This window comes from Suillus plorans (assembly GCF_016647745.1).
Source record: "Suillus plorans strain S12 chromosome Unknown HD556scaffold_4, whole genome shotgun sequence".
NCBI lineage: Eukaryota > Fungi > Basidiomycota > Agaricomycetes > Boletales > Suillaceae > Suillus > Suillus plorans.
In genome coordinates this window covers 448,213-471,843 of record NW_024537388.1, presented here as the reverse complement: position 1 = coordinate 471,843, position 23,631 = coordinate 448,213, and the positions used below count along the sequence as shown (strand labels likewise).

Here is a 23,631-nt window from a genome sequence, read left to right as displayed (position 1 = left end):
CTTATACTACTTCGACTAGGCTTGTTATTATTTACTCTATTGTAGTTGGAGTGTATGATATACATTATTCGTATTGACTGCGATCAAGCTGCAATGATGTACATATGCATACGTATTACATTCGACATTAGGCTAGCCTAGAGTGACATTAAGTAAACAGAATTGAATGAATAAAAAGATATGCTGTAAAACTAATAACCCTGAGCGATTGTAGCTTTCAGCATCCAAGAGTCGTGATGGATCACATCACCTCACAAGCAAGCCACCGAAACCCATGAACAAGAGCCAAGCTGCATACTCCGCGAAACCAATACCAGCATACAGAGAACGTCCGAAGTTTACTAGAGCAGGACCAGCTGAAATCAAGGTTTGGTAATATTGCTGCCAAGGTCCACAGTCAACGTACGGCAAATACCAGCGATCCCCCAGCCAATCCCAAATATCACTGAACCAAGTATGAGCCTCCAGTCGATTTTTGAGGAGGTCGGGATGTTCCATTTGCCACCAAGCTTGGGTTGCTCTACACGTACATACCAATAGAGCAGGGTGGCCAGAGGCAGAGCACTTCCTGCAACGAATCCCAGGGTCGGGTCGAATGCCGAGGACAACGGTAACGCCAAGAATGTCAATACTTTGTGTGGATCGACCATATTGCCAAGGAAGAGGGAGAACGCGAAAGCCAACGATGTCAAGAAGCTTGCCAGATAGCGAAGAATGGACTTTGGAATGTTTGGCACAAGATTAGCACAAGAATGTATTTGTCGGCTCACGAGTTTTGAACTGTTGCCAGTGCCATTCTTGATGGCCAAGCACGTGTAAGCAAGCCACAGGGTCCCAAGGGAAAGAATTGCACCCAGAAATTGTCGTCCCTGGTTATCGAGGGTCCAATCCAAGGATCCAGATGTTCCAAGAGCGCCATGAGCGAAGTGGCTTGTAGCTACAGCAATTACGAAGAATGTGGTTGTTGCCACCAGGGAACTTTGAATACATTGAATCTACAGACACCGATATTCTAGGCGAGTTCAAAGCATACCGGAGTGAAAATCGAGACAAGCCACAGATCATATGACTTGAGAAATAATCAGACGCATGCGCATGACAGGAATACCGAGGAAGCGAACCCTGAGGTGCATCCGTTGGCTAACTATGGACCAATTGCGGAATGAATGATTACACCTTCGGAGAAAAAAATGCTAAGCATACCCTGGTCCCAATACCGACGAGCAATCCAGAAAACACCATTTGGAGAAGCGAAGACACAGTGCGGGGCTCCGGGGTGTCCGCATTACTGACGATACCGACTGCAATGCCACCCAGAACCAGACCTACGATGGAAGCCATCGCTGCTTTATCTCCTCGAAGTGAGCGGTGAACAAAGCCAGAGACCCCAAGAACAGATCCATTTAGCACCAGAAGAGAATGAACAGACAGCGCAATGCCAATCCCCCCTAAGATACCTTGCAGGGGTTTGGGACGGGACTCCGTGATCTCAGACTGGTGGAGCAACATAGTAAGGATTGTTGTATGAGGATTTGCCGATTTGTCACGACATATTTCGAAGTCCGATTAATATTGCTCTTGTGATGCCTTATGTTACAGGAAATGAAATAGAATACAGTAGTCCTGACTCTTGACAACATGAATCATCCAGTACTCACCACTACTACTTAGCATACCGGAAATGTGCTTGGAGGATCAGGACTCGTCGGCGAGTGCTCCGAAACATGACTTTATCAATTGGTGTTGAGCGTCCGTTTGATGTGGTTCAGCAGGAAGTCAAAACAGTCAGACAAAAGAAGTATAGTTTACAAACAGATACTGGCACGGTGCACTTAAGTTCAATGATCTTGTCAGATGAGGTAGATGTGAGAATGAGTCAACTAGCACGTTCTGTACGTGCGAGGTTGTAGCCACTTCATCACATATGAGAGACTGCGGCTGCCAGGTCTGGAAAGTAGCTCCTCGTGATATTGAGGGAATTGAAAGGGAGTGGTTCAGCTGTGCTGAGTATATGTCCTCCTTCGTACTGCTCGTCATCATCATATCGATCCCTTTCCAAAATGACCAGATACATATCGTGCAACAGGTTTTTCTGCTTTCCGGCACTGCGGTTCACGAGAGCATTGAAGCGATCCATTGGACATACACCTGGAGGGGGATTTTCGATGTATTCGCAGGCGAGACGCGCCCACTCGAAAAGTCCATCGGCTTTCGCAGCGAGATTTGTGAACCCTCTTCGATGTCGGGAAGCGGGCGAGAGGTGGCGAGAATCCGAAAGTTTCGGTGATTTGGGAAAGTCCTTTGTCCTGAAGTCTACCGGCAAGTATGTGGAGAAGGTTACGCCGCGTCTCCACTCCACCACTCTCATCTAGGGCTTCGATCACGACCAAGACGGGCCCTACACTTGACGCAGGAAACTTCTTTAGCGGTTCCATGAAGAAGCGCTGGACAATGTCCGTCGGGTGTTCTTGAGCGAGTTTGAATTCTTGACTGCAGCCACTAACACTCGTTTCATCCCTGGATCACGATCAGCAAGATCGTGCGCGATGGCGGAGAATTTTTTTGATCTACCTCTCTGTGCTGATCGAAACAAAACCATGAACCAAGGCCTCCGGTTTCCTTGAACCAGTTGGTAGTCATGTGGGCGATGACTGATTTTCCCTTGCCTGCAGGGATGGATAGCCACATTATACGCGGAATGGAATCTTCGCTACTGTTGATCCACTTGGTGATTTGGGAGAGAATGTCCGTGCGAGAGCCTGACAGACACTGCTTTGCAGTATCTAGTCCCGCACCCCCTGCATAAGCCATGCCGCTGAGATCGAGTGTTTCACCTTCAAGGGTATCAGTATGTCGAAAATCAGATGCGCGTATAAATCCTTACCCGTAGAATGGACAAAGATAGCTACGTCCCGATGAGCTTGATCCCGAAATCACTGCATAAGGCCATCTAAGACGTCGTGGTACCGTGTGATGATATCATCCGTTTCCGCGATAATGTTTTTTACCGACTCTCTTGCCTATTATCATAGTAAGTATGAGAGTCACGTGCGAATGCGATAGTCCGACGACTTCCAGAAGCTCTTCGTCTCCGAGTATTCCCTAATGAAAACGGGCGCACTTGAGAGTTCGCTGAGCACTCTTTCCGACGACATCGCGCATCGATTCAACCTTGGAGAGATCGTCGTCTTGGATGATGAAGCCATAGACTTCATCTAATTTTTGGAGAAGGCGATGTACCGATTCGTCGCGCTCCGCTTGAGCCATGACCTCAGCGGGAGACAGATCTCCAGGCAACATAGAACGTACTTTGGCTGCAGCAGAAAGTACACCCAATGCCATCTTTGCATGTGGATGCACCTACAACTTGATTAGTTCACTACCAATTAAGGGGAGCATCCCATACATTTGCGATCTTCTCAATGGCGTTGTCGAAAATTTTCAGGGGTTGGAGGTAATTGGTCTGGTAATCATCCACAGCAGTGAGACCTGCTGGGGCATTCTTGGCGGCGGATACCATAGACTGCGCACGTCCCCCGAATATTTTCATGTGTTCTGAAGCTTCGTGGGCACCCTGGAGTAGACTAAAACCAAATAATTTGATGCGAGTACCTTCGAAGTAGGTTCTCCGGATGTGCCTTGGTTGATGCAGCCACTGGGATTTTCAGCTGTGGTGGGATATTTGTCGTCGGTGAAAGGATGCAGTTGTGACATGCCATGAGCGCCTCTGATATAAAAACTGAACTGAGATTACGATTTCGAGCGCCTACCTCGATATTCTGATTCGAAGAAGCATCTTGAAGACCTGGAAGTTCTGGATCCCAGGAATGCGGTTACGGCAACATTTGAAGTGTTTCTGAAGAATGTCAGCCATATTCAAACCAGGACACGAATAACTCAGCAGTCTGCTCACAGAAATTTTCTTCGTGATACGTTTCGTAAATTTCCCCATGGTCCGCCGGACTCGACTACGGGTTTGGCTCTTCAAAAGCAGTGATCAATTTCATGAGCACTCATCTGCAGTAAGTGAAGCCATGAGACCACATACCGAGCTTTCACGAACAGTCGCTTCGCAGGTTTCTGGAGGATGATCTGGCCTATTACAATGGTCTTCACTCGATACGAGTGGTCAATTAGAGTGAGCGAAGTGGAGGTGCAAGAAGTATGAGAGAAGGGAGAGGAACTCTTGGCTTTATTCTTGAACCATTAATTATAGTTACCCATAAACTGCCGAAAGGGGTATAAAGGCGCAAGGCAAGAGGTTTGGACAACCCTTTGACTGTCGGACGACCCCATCATGAAAATGACGGAAATTGATCGAGATGTGTAGGGCATTTGAATGATAGTGCTCGATTGGTTCACTAGCATGCCTGCCACATGAGGTAAGTACATAGGCAATTAAATGCAAGGTTCTTGTTCCGTCTGGCAGGTTCAAACTTCAACAGAATGTTCAGAGCAGGTACTGCTTACTACATCATTGAACTATGAGACTCTCTGGTCATAGATTTATGTTGAGACGGAAATCACCGCATTCATGGTTCAGGTTGAGAAGGGTACAGATCTGACAATCTATAACAAATCTATAAGTTCCGTAAAGTAACGTAGAAAGCTGTCCTCACCTTAACTTTGAACCTCCCTCTCGAATAGGTCACGTGACAATGTTAATTAGCACGCTATACTTACTTCCAACTTCCGGCAAATATGCCTTTCATTTTCCTCACATGTTCACTGATGTGCGTGACGGCGCCGAGAAACCTATCCAACGTCAAATAGTAAGATAATAACCATCCTTTATACAAACTGGCAACAAAGTCGGTATAACTACGTGTAAGTCTATGTCCAAGAAGAGATACAAAAATGGGATGCATAGCTACGTTCTCGTCCAGGAAAATCACGGTAGCAATGAAGTAAGGGATGGAATCAAACTCTGAGGAGACGGTCAAAGACGATTCACACCAGGAAAAAAACGATCATACCGAAATGTCTGAAGCAGATATCGGGCATGCGAAACTGGCGGGAATGCTCACCACAGGGTAAACCACGAAAAATAAGACGCGTAATCCAACCTGAACAATGAAAACACAAGTGAGAACTCCATAGATAACATTTTGTGAGTGCACGGACCGTGATGTCAAGATCAATTGTAATATCTTGCACTGCTCCACCACCCACACCACATTTTGTAGCAAGATCACTTAAGATTTGTGTGCTTGAAGTCATGTTTGTACTGAATTCCAGCGAAAATGGGAAGGTGAAGTTGGTTTGCGAGTTAGAATTGAAGGTGATGTCAGTTTCCTGGCCAGTTCCGACAAGAGTATTGTTGATGGGGTAATATGCCTGATGAATTGTGAGCAATAAAACGAAGTGAATAGGGTTCGGCCTACATCTACGTTTATGGACTTGAAAGATACGCCGAAGTAATTTGGGTTGACAACACTGTAGTTCCGGTAATGAAATGGATCAGACAAAGTGCATGGTCCACGTACGTTAGATTAACGCCCAGGTTAACGGTAATGCTTCCCGAGTTCAGTTGAACCTAATAGAAATGAGAAACGTACACAAACATCAAGAAAGGCTGCCTTACCGCATTTTGAGTGGTAGACGGCCCTACATTACCAACAATAGCATCCGGAGGACGGACCCACTGCAAGAACATTTGAGTATATCGTTGATATTTCCCTTTGCAAGGCTTACCATAAGCAGTGCAAGCAGTATGCTGACAATGAGAAAGACAGCAATCATCATTGTGCAACAGCAGAACCTCCCTATGCAGCTAACTCGGCTTCCCTAGAAGCGGCACTCAGGTTCCAACGCGTCACCAAATAAGTGAGACATTAAATTACTCACCCTTGTCCATAGACCTGCAGTGTTCTCACCTCTCCAGGTCTTGAAATCCTGAGATTGGCTTGTGAAATGGAATCAGATAGGTCAGGGAGTCTCAAAGAGCTGGCGACTCACCGTTCATTTTTTTTCGCATAGTTTGGCTGCTCATAAGGGTTGGTTTCCTGTGCTGCTGGAGCATACGATGTAGCGGCAACTTGTGGGTTCGCATTGGGGTCGTCTCTGTACTCGCCCATTGTGTGGGGATCATAGCCGCCTTGGTCGTACGCCTGGTGTGGTTGCCTGGCATCGTATGATGCATCACCATACTGCTGGTTGTGACTGTCTTGTTGCTGCTCAGAATACGGGTCTCTGTATTGAGACATGGTAGATGAATGATGTGCGAGATGGCAGAAGTAGAGCTGCTGCGGGACTCACGAGAGCCGAATTATAGCTGTGCAACTTGTGACAATTGCACAGTTTCAAAGTGGTGCAAGGGGACGAAATTGGTATCACAACCAAATTTAAACAATTAATAGAATGCAGAATATAATTTCACGCTTTAGGAAGGTGTGCCGCGATGCCGGGTGTATGTATCGTTTGAAATTCACAATAAACTTTAAATCTATGGATTCTAATGAGAATAAACTTACACTTTTGCCTTTTTAGGACTACCCCACCCGGGCTCCAGCACCATTCGATAACTACCAGGACCTGTACTTGAGCTTCACGGATCCCTCACATATTTCGCATCCTTACCTTGAGTTTCCATAGGCACTGGTTTGGATGAGCTAAATCTCTGACCCTGACACTATCGCTCGCCACAGGAACAGCAGTGCCTCCTTCAAGTTATCCGATCAACGTACGACGGACAACTGGCATCAAATGCGAAAGTCCCTTCAAGGAATTTTCATTCCAAAATCCTACATTCTGTACCTGTACCATCTCATCGGACAGTAGGATCCGTAGATTTTGGAAGGAGCTACGCACGGCAAAGGTATACAGTTATCGTAGTGAATGTCTGTTGATATGTTCTTGTCGAGTCAGCTCGATTCCTACTGGTACAGCAGCTGCAACAACTGAGTGTAGATTCTTCTTCAGTCAATTACTTCCTCTTGTCTTGTTTTGCAGTGCTTGATACTGACATATGATATCATCTGGCATGATATTCCGTTGACCTACTTACGTACTTAACCGAGAGTCCCACAACACAATCAATTGCAAGTGGATACTGCGTTCATTGCATATTCGATCAAGAGGATTGTATGATAAAGTCAAGCTCATCCAAATCCACTGGTACTCCCTGAAATGAATGGCATCCTATGTCTTCCAGACGAGGTTCCCGGGACGTTCGAGGATGTCACAGTCACTGCACCTGCACCAGAGTTCGAATGTCCGTGTGAAGATGGTTGGATGAAACGGTTGGATTGGAGTGAGCGCATTTGATCGGATGTCTGGCCAGTGAAGTGTGTGCCGCTAGCGCGATGAGGAGTTTGCGGAACCGCGAATGAGCGTTGCTGAGGTCGATGTTGTGTTGTTTGAGGTCCAGCTGTCTGGGGGTTCGACGCCATTGTGGTTCTTGTATCCGTCTGGCTCATTGCAGGTCTGAAGCGACCTCGAGGCCCGGGTACTGGAGGGGGTGGAGGTGGCATGGAATGATGACCTTGATCCCCGGACGCCAATCGCAGGTGCCGGGTAGGTGCTGATTGTTCGTGAGAGAGCTGAGGGGCTTGCACGCGTGGTCCCTGTTCACCATTGTACGCATATTGTCTGATATATAACATTGAAACCAACGAGTGGGAAAATTATAGATGCTCTTACTCTACAAACCGACTTGTGCCAGGTCGTTCCGGTTGACGGCTCTGGCTGGAAATTCGTCCCTGATCTTGACGGGTGAAATTTGGTTGCTCCCCGGGCGGTAGTGTAATTCGATTTGGTCCGATTGGGGTGACGATAGATCTAGGGCTGGAGCTTGCCTTAAAACTGGCGGCGTGGTTAGATCCAAAATAAATGCAGTCTTTCACCTACTCATGGACATCACCCATCGGACGCTTGCCATTCGCGTTGGAGAAAGATGAGGGTTCCTGAGCATGAGCGGGGTCCAAGCCAGAAGTGCGCTGGCGTAGGTGCTCCACCTCTCGCTGTAAACTGTCTACTTCTCTGTTCCCAGTGAGGATAAGCGGTGTTATGAACTGTGAGTCTACCGACTTTCTAAGAGCCTTTCTCTCCGCTCGAATACGTTCGCACGTCTGGCTTAGCTGGAAACAAGCTTGCCGGTAGTAGCGAATGAGACCAGCGAATGTGTCTTGTTGAAACTGATGCAGATTGAGGTCTAAATGATAGCAAAACTACGTTAAGAAGACTCACTTTTACAGCACTTGCTATCGAATCTAGTGAATAAGGGAGAGGTCTAAACCAATCTGACATCGGAGGCTCCAGCTATAATTCCCCCAAACATAAGCCAGACGTCTCCCTAGACACATAAGTAGTAAAACATACATCTCGGTGTAGGGGAACCAGCTGGATGTTTTGGGCGTTACATCGCGCACAGCTCTGATCTGGCTCTCATTGGGTAATCAAAAAGTTAATACAAGTTTACAATGCACAAGATTTGAGGGCGCATCTTACTGAGATGATTGTTGCATAGAACATGACCACATTCTGTGATCCAAAATGGAACGGGTGGTCCGCGATCGCTTGATGTGAACGGTAGTTGGCATATGGAGCAGTGGACAAAGTCCCAGAAGTCAAACTCTGCCTCCTGCATGACTTGCTCGTTTGTGTTGGACATGATACAAAGAGTGCGATGCGGACGTAAGAAGCAACTTCAAGTTATCCCGTTCGAGCGTTATAATAGACGCCCGTAATTATGTAAGTGAAGGTCAAATGAAAACTTGAATTCGCTTCTTGCCACAGGATTCTTGTCATCCACTCAAGGACGCATTTTGAAGACGAAGGAGTTGGAAGGATTGCCATCCTTCACCATATCATGCCGAATACCACTGCTCCAGTTTCACATTCGGAGCTGCGATCAGATACGACACATAGTCCGGCCTCAGATTCGAACCCATACTATGGACGCCACTCCATTGTCAATGATGGTGCTAGATACCAAACCAAACCATTAATCTCCACCAAGGGCTGGACCCTCGCGCAGTTGATCAAAAAATCGCCTAATTTTTGTCCAGTGGACAGGGTCCGTTTTGACGATCCGATGCTAATCCAGACAATTCGGATGTACGAAGAGTCTGGTGCCCCCTTAATCATTGAAGGATTCCATGAACACGATAGCTGGCCCGCCGATCTGTTTACCTTGGATTGGCTCAGTGAGCATGGGAAACCGGGTAAGGCATTATTTCTCATGATCGAACGCGTGCCACTTGACTGAGACGCGAATCCAAAGGGGCGTTCGCACGCAACGTGCACACCTGGGCTGATTTCGACCTGCCCCTTTTAGAGCTCATCCATAAACTTCGTGCGACACCAGTATACGCTAATGAAAATGGTGAGGATGCTGTATCACGTCACTCTTTATGTCATCTCACTTTCGCCAGAAACCGAGCGACTGTATGGCAAAGATGCGGAATGCCCGCACGAGTGGGCAAATTGGCTATCAACGTCTAGCGTCCTCCCAAGCGATCTTCTGCCTCACGGAACCAATGATTACCTAAAGTACCTTTCGGTCAGTTCGTTTACACTTTGTGGCTATCCATATAATCAGCTTCGATCAGAGTGATGTTCAGACTTTGATGTGCTACCTCGGAGTAGGGGACACGTTCACTCCTTTCCACAAGGATCTTTGTGCATCTTCTGGCCAAAATCTTATGTGTTATACTGAGAATGGTGGTTCATCTTTCTGGTTCATGACAGAGAGTTCAGCTGCACCAGCCATGGCTGCATTTTTCCAGAAGATGAACGAAGAATTAGACTTTGAGACACATGTCGTAACCACGAAAGAGTTGGAGCAGTCGAGACTAAAAATCTACATTGCGGAACAAACCCTTGGCGACTTGGTACTCGTTCCCCCAAGAAGCTGTCACCAAGTCATCAACAATGGTGGCATCACGATGAAAACATCCTGGTCGCGTATGACTCTCAAAGGGTTGTCGAATGCTCTTTATCATGAACTTCCCGTATATCATCGGTATGTCTCTTTAACATACTCGTGCGTTTCGCAAATTTAGTGACATACTTATGCAGTGTATGCCGACCGGAAACATACAAGGTCAAGTTGAATATATATCGCGCCCTTCACCGCCAGACACAGATGCTTCGTGAACTTCGGCAGCAGACAAGTTCTCCTCACTCCAATCGATCATCGCTCACTGTGAACTCGGACCTTGAGCGAGTCGCTGATGATCTCCATCACTTACTTGAGTTGCTTGATGATGTCCTCGGGGAAGAATATTCACCAAAGCATCAAGATATGCTGCATGTTTCGCAATCCGATACCTGCCATCAAAATGACATCTGCTGCGACTTCTGCGGCGCGGATATCTTCCAGAGTTTCTTTGAGTGCATATCCTGTGCTCTTCATCTATCTGGAACCGATGACGAGATGAGGATCGGGGATGGTATCGTGGTTTGTCCTCTTTGTTACGTCGAGGGTCGTGGTTGTAATTGCGGGATCATGAATCCCACTCAATGTCGGCCTTTTGGCGATCTGCTAAGAGCCCGCGATGAAGCCCTACATGCCATTCGAGAAGTATGTCCTGACATCGTGAAAGACCACAAATGTCTACTAGGGAATTTAAAGTGAGTATACTCATGCTTGTAGGAGGCTACTGGTTGATTGCGTGTTCAGTTCTATCATATCAGCACGTCATGTCGGCGTCTTCATAGCTGCATGCGTCTTGTATGAACGACGACGGATATTCTCTGACATTGAAGAGCCGCTGCGCATGTGCTTGTCAAAGCATGAAGATTCTCATAGTGCGATAATCTACTGCTCACTCTGTCATGTCGGACGATGCACGACTCATATATTGGAGGGCTACCGTACGCATGCTGCGCTGGCGTTCTTGATGTCAAATGATATCAAAGTGTGGCATAGCTACCACAAGGAATCCAAGGCAGCGTTTAGGGAAGGATATGCACGCATCCAACACGACGAAGAGACTGGGGCGCGTCCGGATTTTCACTTGAAGTTGGCATACGTCGCATCCAAATTTCGTACATGCAAGTCTATCAACCCGAACGCGACGATACCAGGGTGGTACGATAAATGCATAGAGCTAACTAGTGCGTCTGTGAGAGGATTCCCATTCTTATTGTTTCCGCGCAGCAGCTAAAATATTGACAAGGTTGCATCATCGCCTTTCCGTAAATCTGCAAGCTCCAGTGAATTGGCATCGCTTCCAAGCGATTTTCAAGGTAGTTCAACGAGCTACCATGCGGCTGGTACTTTCGGCGTTCATGAATCATTTCCCACAACTCGGAAACGTCCGAGCGTACCACTTGCAAATGGCAAGAAGCGAAGGTTTGTTATGGACTTTGTATCTGTCCCCCCCCTTCCATGTAATAGGCCTTCATCCAGCATGCTCGACGATACAACGACTCATATAGGATCTTTGGTATCTGCCCCACATTCGTGTTCACGTATCAGGTATTGACGTAGGACATGTAGCCAGGTGAAGATGGTACATCTTCAAGAGTTGACGCTTATTCTCGAGCCCAAACGCGGGATGTCGATGAGGAGTATGAGCAGCTCGATACCTCTGCCAGCAGTTCGGACGGTCGGCCTTCAAAGAAGCAGCGTGTTGGTCCTCCCGGCAACAGACTGTCAAGAAAAGGGCCCCTGAGATTAGAGAAACAGTAGGTTCATCTATCGAGAGTGGGAGTGTGGCTGAGCGTATCGCTGCATAGTGCGTCAAATGGCAAAGTCTATCTCACGAACAAGCCTCGACTCCCCGTTAAATTACTCCCAGACTCTCACAACCTCGCCAAGAAAGAAGCAATACTCGATAACGTTCAATCAGTGCCCCAGAAGCTACGCTTGGCGCTGGCCGAAAATGAAAAGCTGAGAGTTGCTAACGCCAAATTGGAGACAGACCATCAAATACTGGAAGACAAGTTGTGCGCTGTACAAAAACAAAACGTGGAATTAATAACCATGTCGAGAAGCTTCCGCGCACAGTCCCGCAAGAAGCGCAACAGTCTTGACTCTATTGGACAAGGCCCTGTCAATTATCCTTTTGCATCCGCTCCTCCGATTCACAAGCACCAAGAAAGTCGAGGCTTTTTTACTAGCGCTAGCACAGCAGTGCCTCCTACCCAGTCGCGTGTCCCAGCACGGCCTATGGACGGAAGTTCTTCTACCATTATAGGCACCCAAACCCAAGAGATGGGCCACTCTTTCCATATTGGACATCCTTCTGCGGGTCACTATCTCTCCATCCAAAGCATGCCGCGTCATGAGCTGGAAGGGCCGCATATGGACACAACGCAGCAGTCCTATGCCCAATCTGACGATGAGAATGATCCACCCGAGACACTCGTCGCGGAGCCTACCCGAGCTCAAAGCCAAGTTGGTTCTTCTGATGACGAAGGCAAATTTCTCTCACTCCTGGAAACTGAAACCTTCTCGTCTATCTCCGCTGGCATGGAGCACTGAGCTTGCGCAGTATCAATCTTACCCTTAATGATCAGATCTGATTCCATAGTCAACTTTACATAATTGTCCCTCAACTGACCACTTTACTGCACATATCTCAAAGCATAATTACTCCTGCAGACCACTTCCGTCACCAATTTACTTACACACTCCTGGTAGTCTGTGAACCCGTACAAAGATAGTCAAAAGCAAGATTTGATCATTTGATCAAAGCTACGGCAGGCGTCCAAACATAAACCGAGAAAGTGGATATTAGGTGCAAGTAATGAATGGGTATATCAAAGCGTCGAAAGTAATGACTGACGATGGATGGAGTTACGTTGATCATAGCATGGAACAGAAATAGGGGAAGAACCAGAAGTTGGCGACAATCAACCGCACCGGCATGTGAGGATTCTCCAGATACTCGACTTTGGTTGGGGAGGGTCGTCATCCTGTTGCTGGCGGTAGTCCTCGCCGCGAGAAACACCTGCTTCATTGCCGTGGGCACGCACTGTACTTATTGCGGGTGGAGCAGCCCCAACAGTTGACACCATAGGAGATGCACGTCCGTATGCAGCTTGAGATCCGTATGGTTCCTCACCTGCGTCCCAGCCATATTCACCAGTAGCCGCATTCGCGTAAGGATGTTGCTGCGCACCGACATTATTAGATCTGTTTTGTGGTGTCGAGATTGGAACGTTAATCTGAGCAGCAGCAGAGAGAGGGGTAGCAGTGCCACCAGGTGCATTTCCTGCTCCAGGGGTAAGCACATTAGGGACTCTGCGCTTCGAGCCGTGCCTAACGAGCGCTGGTGAAGGCGGGTTGACTCCACCAGTCTGAGATGTGCGGCGCCAATCTGTATCCCGACGTCGTTCCATATCTTTTCGACGGTCTTGCGGCGCAGGTGTTACGGCCGCATTCTGTATTTGAGCAAGTACTTGCGATTGCCCCTGCGCAAAACGATGAAATCCTCGCATTTCGGAAATTGAAACTTCACCTACTTGCGAAGCCTCCCAACCTTTACCACCTGTATAATTTGACAAAAGATCAATAAGGAGATTACCAGACGCAATGAAAGTTGTACCATTCAATAAGTTCCAGTCAAAAATGCCATCGTCTAGGTCGTTGTTATTCTTCATGACTTTGGAAAAGAGGTCCCTCAAGAAATCATAGTCCGGAGTCTCCTCAAATCCAAGCTTTCGAACATAGTTCAAGTAGATACCGAATTCCTCTGTACGAGAGTTACTGGAGCATTAAGAAGACACTTGAGGAATCAACAAACCTGGATATCCCTCACATAAATCCTTGATGGGTGTCGTCTGCTTCTTTTCTCCAATCTTTTCGTACTTTTGCTTGTTGGTGGCAGCCTTTAGCCCTTGCCAAGGTAGGCTTCCCCGCAAGAAGTACATGAAGACATGCCCAAGCGCTTCTAGATCGTCTCTCCGAGATTGCTCTACAGAAATAAGTCAATGCGACCGATCGCGATGGAAACACATACCTCGCCCCAAATGAGTATTGATGCTCATGTATCGCGCCGTGCCACTCAGACTTTTCCGTTCCCGGTAAGGAATGTGCTGCTTGGTTTTAGGATCGCGGTATTGTTTAGCCATTCCAAAGTCAACGACATGAATGACTATGAGACACATGTGAATGTAATATCCGCCATGAACGTAGGAAACTTACGATTGGCCGCCTTCGTGCCAGGGCGCCCAATGAGGAAGTTGTCAGGCTTGATGTCACGGTAAATGAGGTTTTTGTCATGGATAGTTTGTACCCGGGACAACTGTTGATGGTTAGACGATGGAAGAAATCTGAAAAACAGAGTGACACGCACCATTTGTCGGGCTGCCATGCACACCGTCTTGATAGAAAACTTGCGGCCGCACATATCAAATAGATCCTCCAGGCTCGGGCCCAAAAGATCAATCACCAAAATGTTGTGGAGGCCCTCCTGCCCAAAGTGATATATTTGAGGAATACCAGCTACAATACGCGTGAATTAGACTTCATTTACTTGTGAGTCCAACAATTTTACGCACTGCAGCCAGCCAGAATACGGTATGAACGACATTCATCTCGGAGCTGAGGTGCCTCTGCTTTGCGTGGCTCCTGCAACCAAAGAAGATATATAAGGAATAAAGGCAGGGATCACTAAAGCAGAGCACCCACAAACTTGATGGCGACAGTCGTAGAGTTTAGCAGGTTCGTTCCTAAGACGCTATGGTCAGCCCAAACCGAAATACTGTTGAAAGAGGTGCGAACCTTCGAAGATAACACCGAATGAGCCTTCCCCGATTTTCTTGCCAACACGGTAATGCGCCCCGACTACATTCGCCGTGCCAGAGTTATGGGAAGACATGAGAGATGTATGAAAGGTTATGATGCAGAAGAAAGATAGACCGTGTACAGGGCAAGGACAAGGCCTTCAAGGCCTTCTACTGCCTCTGCGGCGGCGGTGGACAAACGTTGAGGGTACAGACCTCGGTCAAAACCGAGCTTGCCAAAACAAGCGACTCCCTATACAGTTGCATTGCGTGTGACGCCGTAGATTATCAATGCATCAGCATGTCTCTACATCTAACTAACGAGTCACGATACGTATAAATAATAAATAGCAGCACAAACTACGTTATTTGAATTCTCATCTCACCCGAAAAGAAGCTTGAGTCCGGGGACAAGCTTCCAGAGCATGGAGAAAATGTAACCAACGATGGAAACCATCAAACCAACAAGTGCATAGTTCGTCAGCGCCGCTTTCCTTTGCTGGTAAAACCACTGCTCTCCACCCACCACCTTGAAATCATCCCAACGTGGCTTTCGCATGATCCACCAGTAGAGCGACATCATACCAGGGAACGTGGCTAAATTTTTGGCGCCCGCCTGATTGTCGCCTCGATAGTATGAAAAACAAGAAAAGAATACGGTGCTCTCCATACGCTTTTGAATCCAGGTGTTGTAATAGGTTGTAGCCTTTTGGGTGACTTGGAGTGATTTCGCCTTGCCATTGATGATAGGCTTCATCAGCTTGAGAATATAGCCGACCTAGCGTGACATAACCTCATGTTAGATCACAATAACTCCAACTTTCTAAAAACACATACCTGAGTCTCAATGATGAAAATAAGGGAAGCATGAGCCGAAGCACTGTTGGGCCCTGACAAATTTATCAGGTGTCAAATTGCAATGGAAGAATCAGCCTTGAATCAGCCAACCACTAACCCACGATTGTGAACAGGTTTGGAAACCCAGGGAAAACCGTTCCGTAATAGCCACCTTCTGATTCAAAGTAATGCTTCAGAGTGCGGCCACCGATTCCGCGGAAAGCTATTTCGCGTTCGACCTGCACAATATCAGATATTAAGTACACGTGAGGGTTATTGCCAGATTGAAAATCACCAGGTAAAAGCCGGTACCAAAGATGATTGCGTCAAGTGGTACTTTGTCACCAGTCTTGAGAACGATGCCATCCTCGACAATTTCTTCGATTCCGGTCCAATTCAAATCAACGTTGGGCTGGTGCAAAGCGGCCAGGTAGTTAGAATCAAGAACCAGGCGTTTGCATCCAGGAGCTATTTAGCAGCTGTCAAGTCACGATCATCAATATTGTAAATTGCTCACGGTAGGTGGGAATCAGGTCATTGAGGTATTTCGCTGGTGCGGTGCTTCGGATGTACCACGTCAGGAGCTAAACATCATTATTAGAGATATCGGATAGACAGAGAAATTGATGTTACCTTCTTGAAGACTGTATTGAGAGGTGAATTTGCCAAGAAAACGCCCCATAAAAGATCACCCTGGGGTTTAAAAAGTCAGTTTCAGCCAAAACGAGAAATGTCTGAAGTTGTACCGTTATCATCATGAAACATCTATATGCGTACATGAGAAACGGAACATGGGCGAATGCCCACTTGACCCAATTTGAGTAATGGTAGTTCGACTTGAGTGTTTCACCATTCAGCACGATATCGAGCACAAGCATAAAATCATACCCTGAGTGCGATCCATTGTGGGGTGCGACAAAAGTTTATGACCCGAGTGGTAGGTTCGGCAGCGATGGCCGGTACGAACTGAGTTCTGTAGGGCAAAAGTTATTTAAGACGTGGCATTTGATAAGCAGCAATTTACGCAGAACAGCCATTGCCGATAACGCCGACAGTCATCCCTTTCAAATCTACGTCATGCCTCCACTGGGAAGAATGCCAGAGTGGTCCTGTGAATTTCTCCTTTCCAGGAATATCCGGATACATCGGCGCTGTAAAAAATCCGACAGCCTGGATAACAACTTCCGCTTGGGTTTGTATCATCTGACCAGATGTTACATCCTCTAGGGTTAAGTTATGCACGCCCTTTTCTTCATCCCATTCAACAAGCTTAACGCAAGTATTGAATACTGTGCGGGAAGCCAGGTCGTGTTTTTGATATATCTCCTCCCAGTATGTGCGTATCTCGGGCTGTGTAATGTAGTAGTTCTCCCAGTATGGATTTGGTTCCGTCGAAAGGGAATACCAATGCCCAGGAACGTCAGACCCACAACCCTGGTGGAAGATTAAGTAGTCAAGTTTAATGAGAGGATACTATCATACAGGATATGTGTTGTCCTGTAAGGCACAATGAATTTAATTCTGCGCAATGCTGTGAATGACTAGTGACTCACTCGCCACGTTCCACCGATGGATTCCGCTTTTTCATAAATCTGGAAAAGGTCAAGTTCGTACCCTACAGGATATTGTTTAGGATGGCTTACCACGAAGTTATCATGGTGCAACTTGTTTCTCAGATTCACAGCCATGGTGATCCCGGCAATGCTGTCGTGCTCAATTAAGTATTATAGCATTTGACATGACAGCAAGAACATACCCTGCACCAACTATAACCACTCGGGGTGTGTTGCGATTCATGTTTGACAGTTGGTCGTGAGTAGAAAGAAGGTTGCGCAGCATGGTAACACGCCCATGGGAGTATAGGTCAAAGGCTGTACCTTTGTTCCGACCAGGTCCGGACAAATGATTGAGACCCAAGTCATTGTACGGGAGAATCGTGTAACACAACGTTGAGTTTTACGTCTACGCGTATCCAAATAGGATATTCCTCGCCTTGGAGGATTTGTGGTTCACTCAATCATCAATATTCGATTCCCCTTGGCGATGCTTGTCAGTACCAAATTTAGAATGACGTCACCGAGAGAAGATAAGACTGCATGTCATGTAGAACACATCAAATACAGAGAGTGAGTGAAAGATGATATCAGGACAACAAGCAGGAGGGTAACTAAAAATTAACATACTCAGACAGAGCCTTGCCACAAATGAATTAAGTCCAATCCAGTATTCCGTGCGTAGTGCGTTTTTACCATACAAGCGAGGCAACGCTCAACCCCTGAGCTTCTCATCGAAACTCAAAGTTGGAGCTAAAGCGTTCCGGGACGTGACTGAGTGACAGCTGTTGATATCTAGCAGGGTCGGTCAGAAGTATCAAACTCAAAAATGTCATATACGTACGGTTCAGAGTTCTGATGGAAGTAAAATCCGCTCATTGTTGCAGCAGGAGGATGAGAACGTGGACCAACTGATAGGCCTCGACCTCCTCGTCTGACGCTGGAATCTCTCCGCTTCCGTACAGTGGGGATTGTCTCCGTTTTCCCGAGAGATGGGGAATGGGACAACGGCGAATCATTAATTCCGTCCTTCTCGAGCGGAACAGACTGTGTGACTGGGCGAAGCGCGGAGGTCGATGAAGGAGGCTGGGGATTGAAATCGACACAAACATAATAAAAGCCTAGTCGCCGTAGAAGCACGTATTGTTATATCAGAAACTGCAGATCCTTGTCGGGCCGGCCACGTTGTGACCCGCGCCAAATAAAAAGACAGGCGCTCACCTGCGAAGCTCGCGCCATTGATATCTTGTACTCTGTGATTGGGTACCAAGAACCGTTCCTTCCATCTCATGAAGACCGCGCCACGATCACGATCGGGGATGGTCAGGTTAGGTTTTTTCAACTCGTTTTTTACATGTCGGAATGCAGGGAAGCGCTGCCAGTGAACCATGTCCTCTTGTTCATTGGCACCCCAATTTTGGGTCAAGAATCCATAACGACTGCCTATGATTTCTGCGTCAAAATAAGTGGTCAATTCAGGCCAGTCATCTGTCAAGCCGCGGATGCGGAGATATCCACAAAGAAACGAGGAAGAAAAGTCTACATCCTAGTACGAAAATGAGCATCGCTGAACATTAAGATTAATCCTCAGCCTCGACGTACGACGATGTTGACATTCACTTCATAGCTATTCCTGCCGCTTTTCTGTGTACCTTGGAACACAGCACCAGGATATAAACAATGATGGCCTTGAGAGCGCACACGAATATGCGTGATGTCAAGAAGGGGGTTTGGAGAAGAGTAGGAGGTATTTATACGCAGAGAATGAGAATCCGTGGAGACGTTATTGCGGAACTGGTTGGACAGGGGTCTTGACGATGTGGTAGCATGAGTGTGGATGGGTTTTGGGGTGACGGGTATGGGCGACTGTGAACACGTAGAATGGGGGAAAGATGGAATAGAAATTGTAGGACAGAGAGAAGAAATTGTTGAACTGGGTGTAGGAGCATCGTCTAAGTCCATATCGTGACCAAAGATGCCTTGCAAGTCTGCAATATGACCGAGCGGTGCGCTATTCAACTGGCCAGAGACGGTGGTAAGCGTAGTTCGGGTAAATGAAGCGCCGGCATCATCATCTGCAAAGGCATCATTATCTTGTTGTCCTTGTGGTTGCATATCGCGACACCAAGCACACATAGTGTTGGAATCGTGGTCGTCCTGCATGAGCACAGCATTGGATGAATCGAGTGGGTTATTGCAATACAAGCAATATTTGGTTGCCTGAGCAGCTTCTGTTGGTGTTTGATCTGTTATGAGAGAGTATGTGTTTTCGACTGGCATATTGTTGAAGACTGAACTTGGGAGAAGTTGAAGTGGGTGCGAGGTCTGGTTGTCAACTTGAGTATGTGTATGACAGTTTTGGTACCTGAGCTGTTCACGTGCTCCTCAAAGAATCCACGGCTTGTTCAGGCCAACTGGGGCTGACAACAACCGGCGCCAAGGGACTCATATCATGAGCAATAGTGTCGCTGAGTCCTTGCTGAATTTTTAACATATTCTTTCATTTACGCTCCAGACAAGCGCTCAATTGGAAGACCACGCGTTTGTTGTTGATCCAAGCATGGTTCATTAATTGACGCTCATCGTGTCACGGTTGAGTTGGAAATTCGAATCTCGCGCGATACTTCTCAGACGCTCGAGCCTCGAGAATAGGTCGAGTGGCATTTGGCACTCGGTGCATGCGGCACATGGCAAGCTGTGAACGTTCCACCCAAGATCATCGTAGCCAAGGGGCCGAGGCCAAGCTTCGACTTGCGCGCTTCTGTTGCAGGGTCATCTACCGTGACATACCGTCAACTTGACAGCTGCAACACGAGTCCACGGATCATTTCAGGTGCACCATACCCGAAGATCACCGCAATAATTCGTGATATGTAGGGTCTCCATTAGCGCCTGGATCCTAGTCAGGCGTCTGCACAACAAGCTGAATACTAGCAATAAAGGCGCACGACGCGTAATCCTATTGTCGTTGCTGGCGCCTAAAATATTGCTTCGTTGGCTATCTACATGATAAGGCTATGGATGCTTATTCAGGCCATAATTCTCTGCCAGTACGGCATTGAAGACCCTGTGAATTGACGAATGGCAGTCAAGACCCACCTAGCGCCCACCAGTTGAGCGTGCTCGAGGGATCGATCAACGCACAGTTCCGATCATCCTAGGCTTCCTAGCAAGCGCCTGCACGTTGTCGCACATGGTGCAAGCCAGCCTGATCGGTATCGTTTGCTGTGTTTTCTTTCGTCACGCTAACGTTCCAATTCTAAATCGACGATCATCATGAAGGAACCTAAAAAAAATCATACTGGCACTTGAATTCAACGGCCCATTTGGAGATACTTGCCGGCGTCTATGTGTGGTGCCGCTGAAAGCCGATGAGGGTAACTGAAGCTGTGAAGGCAAGTTTTCTGTCAAGTCCGTAAAATGCCGAATTACAGCTTATCGTTTGGAAGCTGCTGTGGTGGTGGTGGTAGTAGTAGTAGTAGTGCAATTGTTGTTTCGCGTTTAACCCACAGCAATCAAGCGCTATCCATCAAGATATCTTGTAAACATTCGGAAGTTTACGTGGTATGTTTCGCAGCATCATGATGCCCCTGTGTATGTTCTGATGGTCCTCGGAGGTTATAAATGCATGTGGGGTAAGTCAGTGTCGACGGGGGCAATACGATCCTGGTCCCTGGAGGCGTGGTCGTCGATTATTCGCTTACGAGCCCTTCTAATCTGATCGATTTCCTTGTCCGAATTTCTTATCTATAAAGATACCGCCAACCGCTATTGCATACTACTAGTGCCACAATCATATCAATGCGCCATCATGATCGTCGGTCCTCCACTCGCCGACTTTGCACACAATATTCTTCCACAACGGCTCCCACTGCCAGCAAGGTGCGAGCGTCACTGACATTCAACCTAATCCGAATATCAAGTCATCAAGCTTAATGATTTCAGGTAACTTCTACTGGTAGTGTCACCCGTCTGCAATCCGCGCAGCGTCGCGGCAGGGCTATCAACAAAGATCGAGAACTTGAAAGGGAACAAGACGCTGAAGGCGAAGGTTTTGATGATCTCATCCATTGGGTATGTTAGCGATCGCTGTGCGTCGACAACATGACTAATCTGATGGTCTTTCAATCAGCAAGATGGTGATGCAATTATCAGATTCAAAAAAGTGCTTGATCACGCAGATCCCGCTGTCCCCACAGCAAGTGAAATTTTGCTTCCCAAGCTAGTTTTAATAAAAGTATACAGAGCTCCAGGACGTTGACAAGGCGTGAACCCTTTGTTCACAGAGAAGAAAGGACAACACATGATATCGTGACTCCACGGGGAACGTGCGGCAATACGATTCCCGATGATTACGTGAAGGATTTCCTGAGCTCCTTGCGGCCCAACTTGGAGCCCAAGATTCAGGAGTTCAAGAGAATCGGCCTTGATTCAAAAACTACACTGGATGCCTTCGTCCGATGGCAGGCATCTGAACGGGAGGGCTGGATTTTGTCTCAAAATCTGTACCTCCAACTTACACCGTTGGAACTCAGTGGATTGATGCTGGGCATAGAGAGATTGTCAGATGGGGGCAACGGGGCATGATCGCAACTGTATTCCGAACAGTCAGCTACAAGTTCTATTGCCACAACTTGCAGGAGAAGTAACCGTGTGTGCGGTCCGAAAACGTTTCATGAATGTGGGTAATTGCATTTGCGCTAAGCAGGAAAAAGAGTAAGAAAGAATGTATCGATTGGATTGGTGGCTGATCCATGAGAGATTTAATATGAAAACCACAATATGGGATGAAACGGTCGTATCAAAGCGTAAGTATATGATGAATCACGAGATTACAGTTCATCGTCCTCTTCCGGAAGCGGGACAGCCTCCGCCTGGCACAAGTACGATTGAGCGATTAGCACTCCATAGACAGGAAAATAGTGACATACCTTCTTCAACTCTTCCTCGTATTGTTTCATCAACTCAGGGTCAACGTGAGCCTCGGCCGGGGCCAGGGCAGGGGCCGCTACGAAATCTAGGTCATGGTTACTGCATGATGTTTATCAACGAAATGGAAGCGGCGCTAGTTGAGAATGGACGTACCCAACCAGCTTCCTTGCAAGCCACAGGAACGGTTTCTCGAAGTTGTAGTTTGATTTGGCGGAGATTTCAAAGTAAGGCAGGTTCTTTTTGCGGTTAAATGTGACAGCGCCTGTCTTCACTTTGCGCTCCTGAATTACACGATCGAGTCAAAAGTGGCCACGCAGAAGATATGATCCTGACTGACCTTGACATCAACCTTGTTTCCGCACAATACAATGGGAATGTTCTCGCAAACACGCTCAAGATCGCGGTGCCAATTTGGCACATTCTTATAGGTGATTCTGGAAGTGACATCGAACATGATAATGCCACACTGGCCCTGGATGTAATATCCATCACGAAGACCACCAAACTTTTCCTGTCCAGCAGTATCCCAGACATTGAAACAGATCGTGCCGAAATTTGTGGAAAAGGAAAGTGGGTGGACTTCGACACCGAGAGTGGCTATACAAAGAGGAGATCAACCGGAACCGGATTATTATAGCTGCTCTGCGATTTCAAGGCGCATAGCTCACCGATGTACTTCTTTTCGAATTCACCAGTGAGATGGCGCTAAGTATCGGGCAAATCAGATTGTGATCGCTCAGACGCGGAACTGTATTACTCACCTTCACGAACGTGGTCTTGCCGGTACCACCATCACCGACTGATTTTTCCCATCAAAGACGCGACAGATAGTGCAATACGAAGCACGCGATGTTTGGAAAGAAACACAAAATCAAGATCATCAAGAATGAGCCACAGAACATCAGCATCATGATCACTGCAAGCAAGATGAGTGCAAACACTCACCAAGGACCAGCTTAAAGGTAGGAATCTGAGCTTGTGCCATGGTAAGACTGTCGTCGTTAGAGAAAGAAAACGATGAACAAGAGTCGAAAGACAGAAATCAGGAGATGAGATAAGGTTTGGTTGCCACTTTGACGAGAAATTTCCCATATCTGGAAAGTTCCCACGTTTGACAAAGTTGTTCACAAAATGACATCCAGGTGAGGACCGAGCCGCATCGAAAAATTACATCCAATTCTCAAATTCAAAGTTGTTATAACGGATCAAAGTAGCATCATGGTTTCATTGGATATGTACAGATACAAAGAGTAGGACCAAATATTTCTGATAGAAGGATATGTATGCGTCATGGTTTCACCCGACCGTCAAGGCCACATAGTAGCAACTTTCCCAAAGGAAAGCGGGTACGGAAGATACAGGAATATGACGCCGCACCATCACAATAGCTCAGCCCTCATCCTCTGCAACAAATCAACACCGTGAGGTGGACTCAACCGCAAAGGATATAACGAGAGCGAACCAAGCAACAACGCTCAATCTTGTGAGCACCCCGAAGAGCGCCTCGCTCCATCAACCAGAAAGTAACAACGCCATCCAGAAGAACGAACCTCTGTGCTGTTAGCTAACGCTTCAGGCGGTTGAATGGACACTGAAGAATTTCACGCTAAAAATTTGCAGCTCATTATAT

At 47.2% G+C, this 23,631-nt stretch overlaps 8 protein-coding genes across 8 annotated transcripts; 1 reads left to right on the top strand and 7 right to left on the bottom strand.

Annotated features, from left to right (window-relative positions):
• Positions 1-246: 246 nt before the first annotated feature.
• Positions 247-1,509, bottom strand: HD556DRAFT_1517087 (uncharacterized protein; the record flags this gene model as incomplete). Its single annotated transcript, XM_041309088.1, has 5 exons — positions 247-356; positions 407-978; positions 1,034-1,069; positions 1,122-1,144; positions 1,204-1,509. 5 exons carry the CDS (start codon positions 1,507-1,509, stop codon positions 247-249), a joined length of 1,047 nt encoding a protein of 348 aa, XP_041166052.1.
• Positions 1,510-4,703: 3,194 nt separating this feature from the next.
• HD556DRAFT_1329748 (uncharacterized protein) lies at positions 4,704-6,318 on the bottom strand. Its single transcript, XM_041301679.1, has 9 exons — positions 5,959-6,318; positions 5,848-5,905; positions 5,695-5,787; positions 5,585-5,644; positions 5,487-5,536; positions 5,385-5,436; positions 5,125-5,337; positions 4,977-5,066; positions 4,704-4,927 (listed from the first exon to the last, which is right to left on the bottom strand). The coding sequence occupies exons 1-9, from the start codon at positions 6,204-6,206 to the stop codon at positions 4,892-4,894; spliced, it is 900 nt and encodes a 299-aa protein (XP_041166051.1). The 5' UTR covers positions 6,207-6,318; the 3' UTR covers positions 4,704-4,891.
• Positions 6,319-7,037: 719 nt separating this feature from the next.
• HD556DRAFT_1262369 (uncharacterized protein) lies at positions 7,038-8,611 on the bottom strand (the record flags this gene model as incomplete). The annotated part of the gene is made up of 6 exons (XM_041299068.1): positions 7,038-7,590; positions 7,642-7,803; positions 7,849-8,135; positions 8,188-8,259; positions 8,320-8,384; positions 8,449-8,611. The coding sequence occupies 6 exons, from the start codon at positions 8,609-8,611 to the stop codon at positions 7,101-7,103; spliced, it is 1,239 nt and encodes a 412-aa protein (XP_041166050.1). The 3' UTR covers positions 7,038-7,100.
• A 117-nt stretch (positions 8,612-8,728) lies between these two features.
• On the top strand, positions 8,729-11,595 carry HD556DRAFT_601948 (uncharacterized protein). The gene is made up of 8 exons (XM_041311063.1): positions 8,729-9,164; positions 9,224-9,325; positions 9,375-9,502; positions 9,552-9,964; positions 10,021-10,575; positions 10,625-11,069; positions 11,124-11,299; positions 11,357-11,595. The coding sequence occupies exons 1-8, from the start codon at positions 8,810-8,812 to the stop codon at positions 11,430-11,432; spliced, it is 2,250 nt and encodes a 749-aa protein (XP_041166049.1). The 5' UTR covers positions 8,729-8,809; the 3' UTR covers positions 11,433-11,595.
• A 937-nt stretch (positions 11,596-12,532) lies between these two features.
• HD556DRAFT_1483788 (CK1/CK1/CK1-G protein kinase) lies at positions 12,533-15,085 on the bottom strand. The gene is made up of 9 exons (XM_041308669.1): positions 14,678-15,085; positions 14,585-14,625; positions 14,455-14,524; positions 14,250-14,398; positions 14,099-14,198; positions 13,914-14,048; positions 13,698-13,868; positions 13,417-13,646; positions 12,533-13,365 (listed from the first exon to the last, which is right to left on the bottom strand). The coding sequence occupies exons 1-9, from the start codon at positions 14,772-14,774 to the stop codon at positions 12,805-12,807; spliced, it is 1,554 nt and encodes a 517-aa protein (XP_041166048.1). The 5' UTR covers positions 14,775-15,085; the 3' UTR covers positions 12,533-12,804.
• HD556DRAFT_601541 (uncharacterized protein) lies at positions 14,925-17,532 on the bottom strand. The gene is made up of 13 exons (XM_041311062.1): positions 17,273-17,532; positions 17,160-17,220; positions 17,070-17,108; positions 16,999-17,013; positions 16,541-16,950; positions 16,405-16,489; positions 16,263-16,352; positions 16,150-16,209; positions 16,034-16,100; positions 15,812-15,984; positions 15,635-15,755; positions 15,517-15,569; positions 14,925-15,457 (listed from the first exon to the last, which is right to left on the bottom strand). The coding sequence occupies exons 1-13, from the start codon at positions 17,353-17,355 to the stop codon at positions 15,062-15,064; spliced, it is 1,653 nt and encodes a 550-aa protein (XP_041166047.1). The 5' UTR covers positions 17,356-17,532; the 3' UTR covers positions 14,925-15,061.
• A 268-nt stretch (positions 17,533-17,800) lies between these two features.
• Positions 17,801-19,349, bottom strand: HD556DRAFT_1226655 (vacuolar import and degradation protein-domain-containing protein; the record flags this gene model as incomplete). The annotated part of the gene is made up of 4 exons (XM_041297093.1): positions 17,801-17,864; positions 17,914-18,190; positions 18,291-18,615; positions 18,672-19,349. 4 exons carry the CDS (start codon positions 19,347-19,349, stop codon positions 17,801-17,803), a joined length of 1,344 nt encoding a protein of 447 aa, XP_041166046.1.
• Positions 19,350-21,644: 2,295 nt separating this feature from the next.
• HD556DRAFT_1329703 (GTP-binding nuclear protein RAN) lies at positions 21,645-23,085 on the bottom strand. Its single transcript, XM_041301678.1, has 7 exons — positions 22,947-23,085; positions 22,763-22,800; positions 22,670-22,706; positions 22,339-22,598; positions 22,155-22,282; positions 22,001-22,100; positions 21,645-21,943 (listed from the first exon to the last, which is right to left on the bottom strand). The coding sequence occupies exons 1-7, from the start codon at positions 22,984-22,986 to the stop codon at positions 21,902-21,904; spliced, it is 645 nt and encodes a 214-aa protein (XP_041166045.1). The 5' UTR covers positions 22,987-23,085; the 3' UTR covers positions 21,645-21,901.
• Between the last annotated feature and the right edge of the window lie 546 nt (positions 23,086-23,631).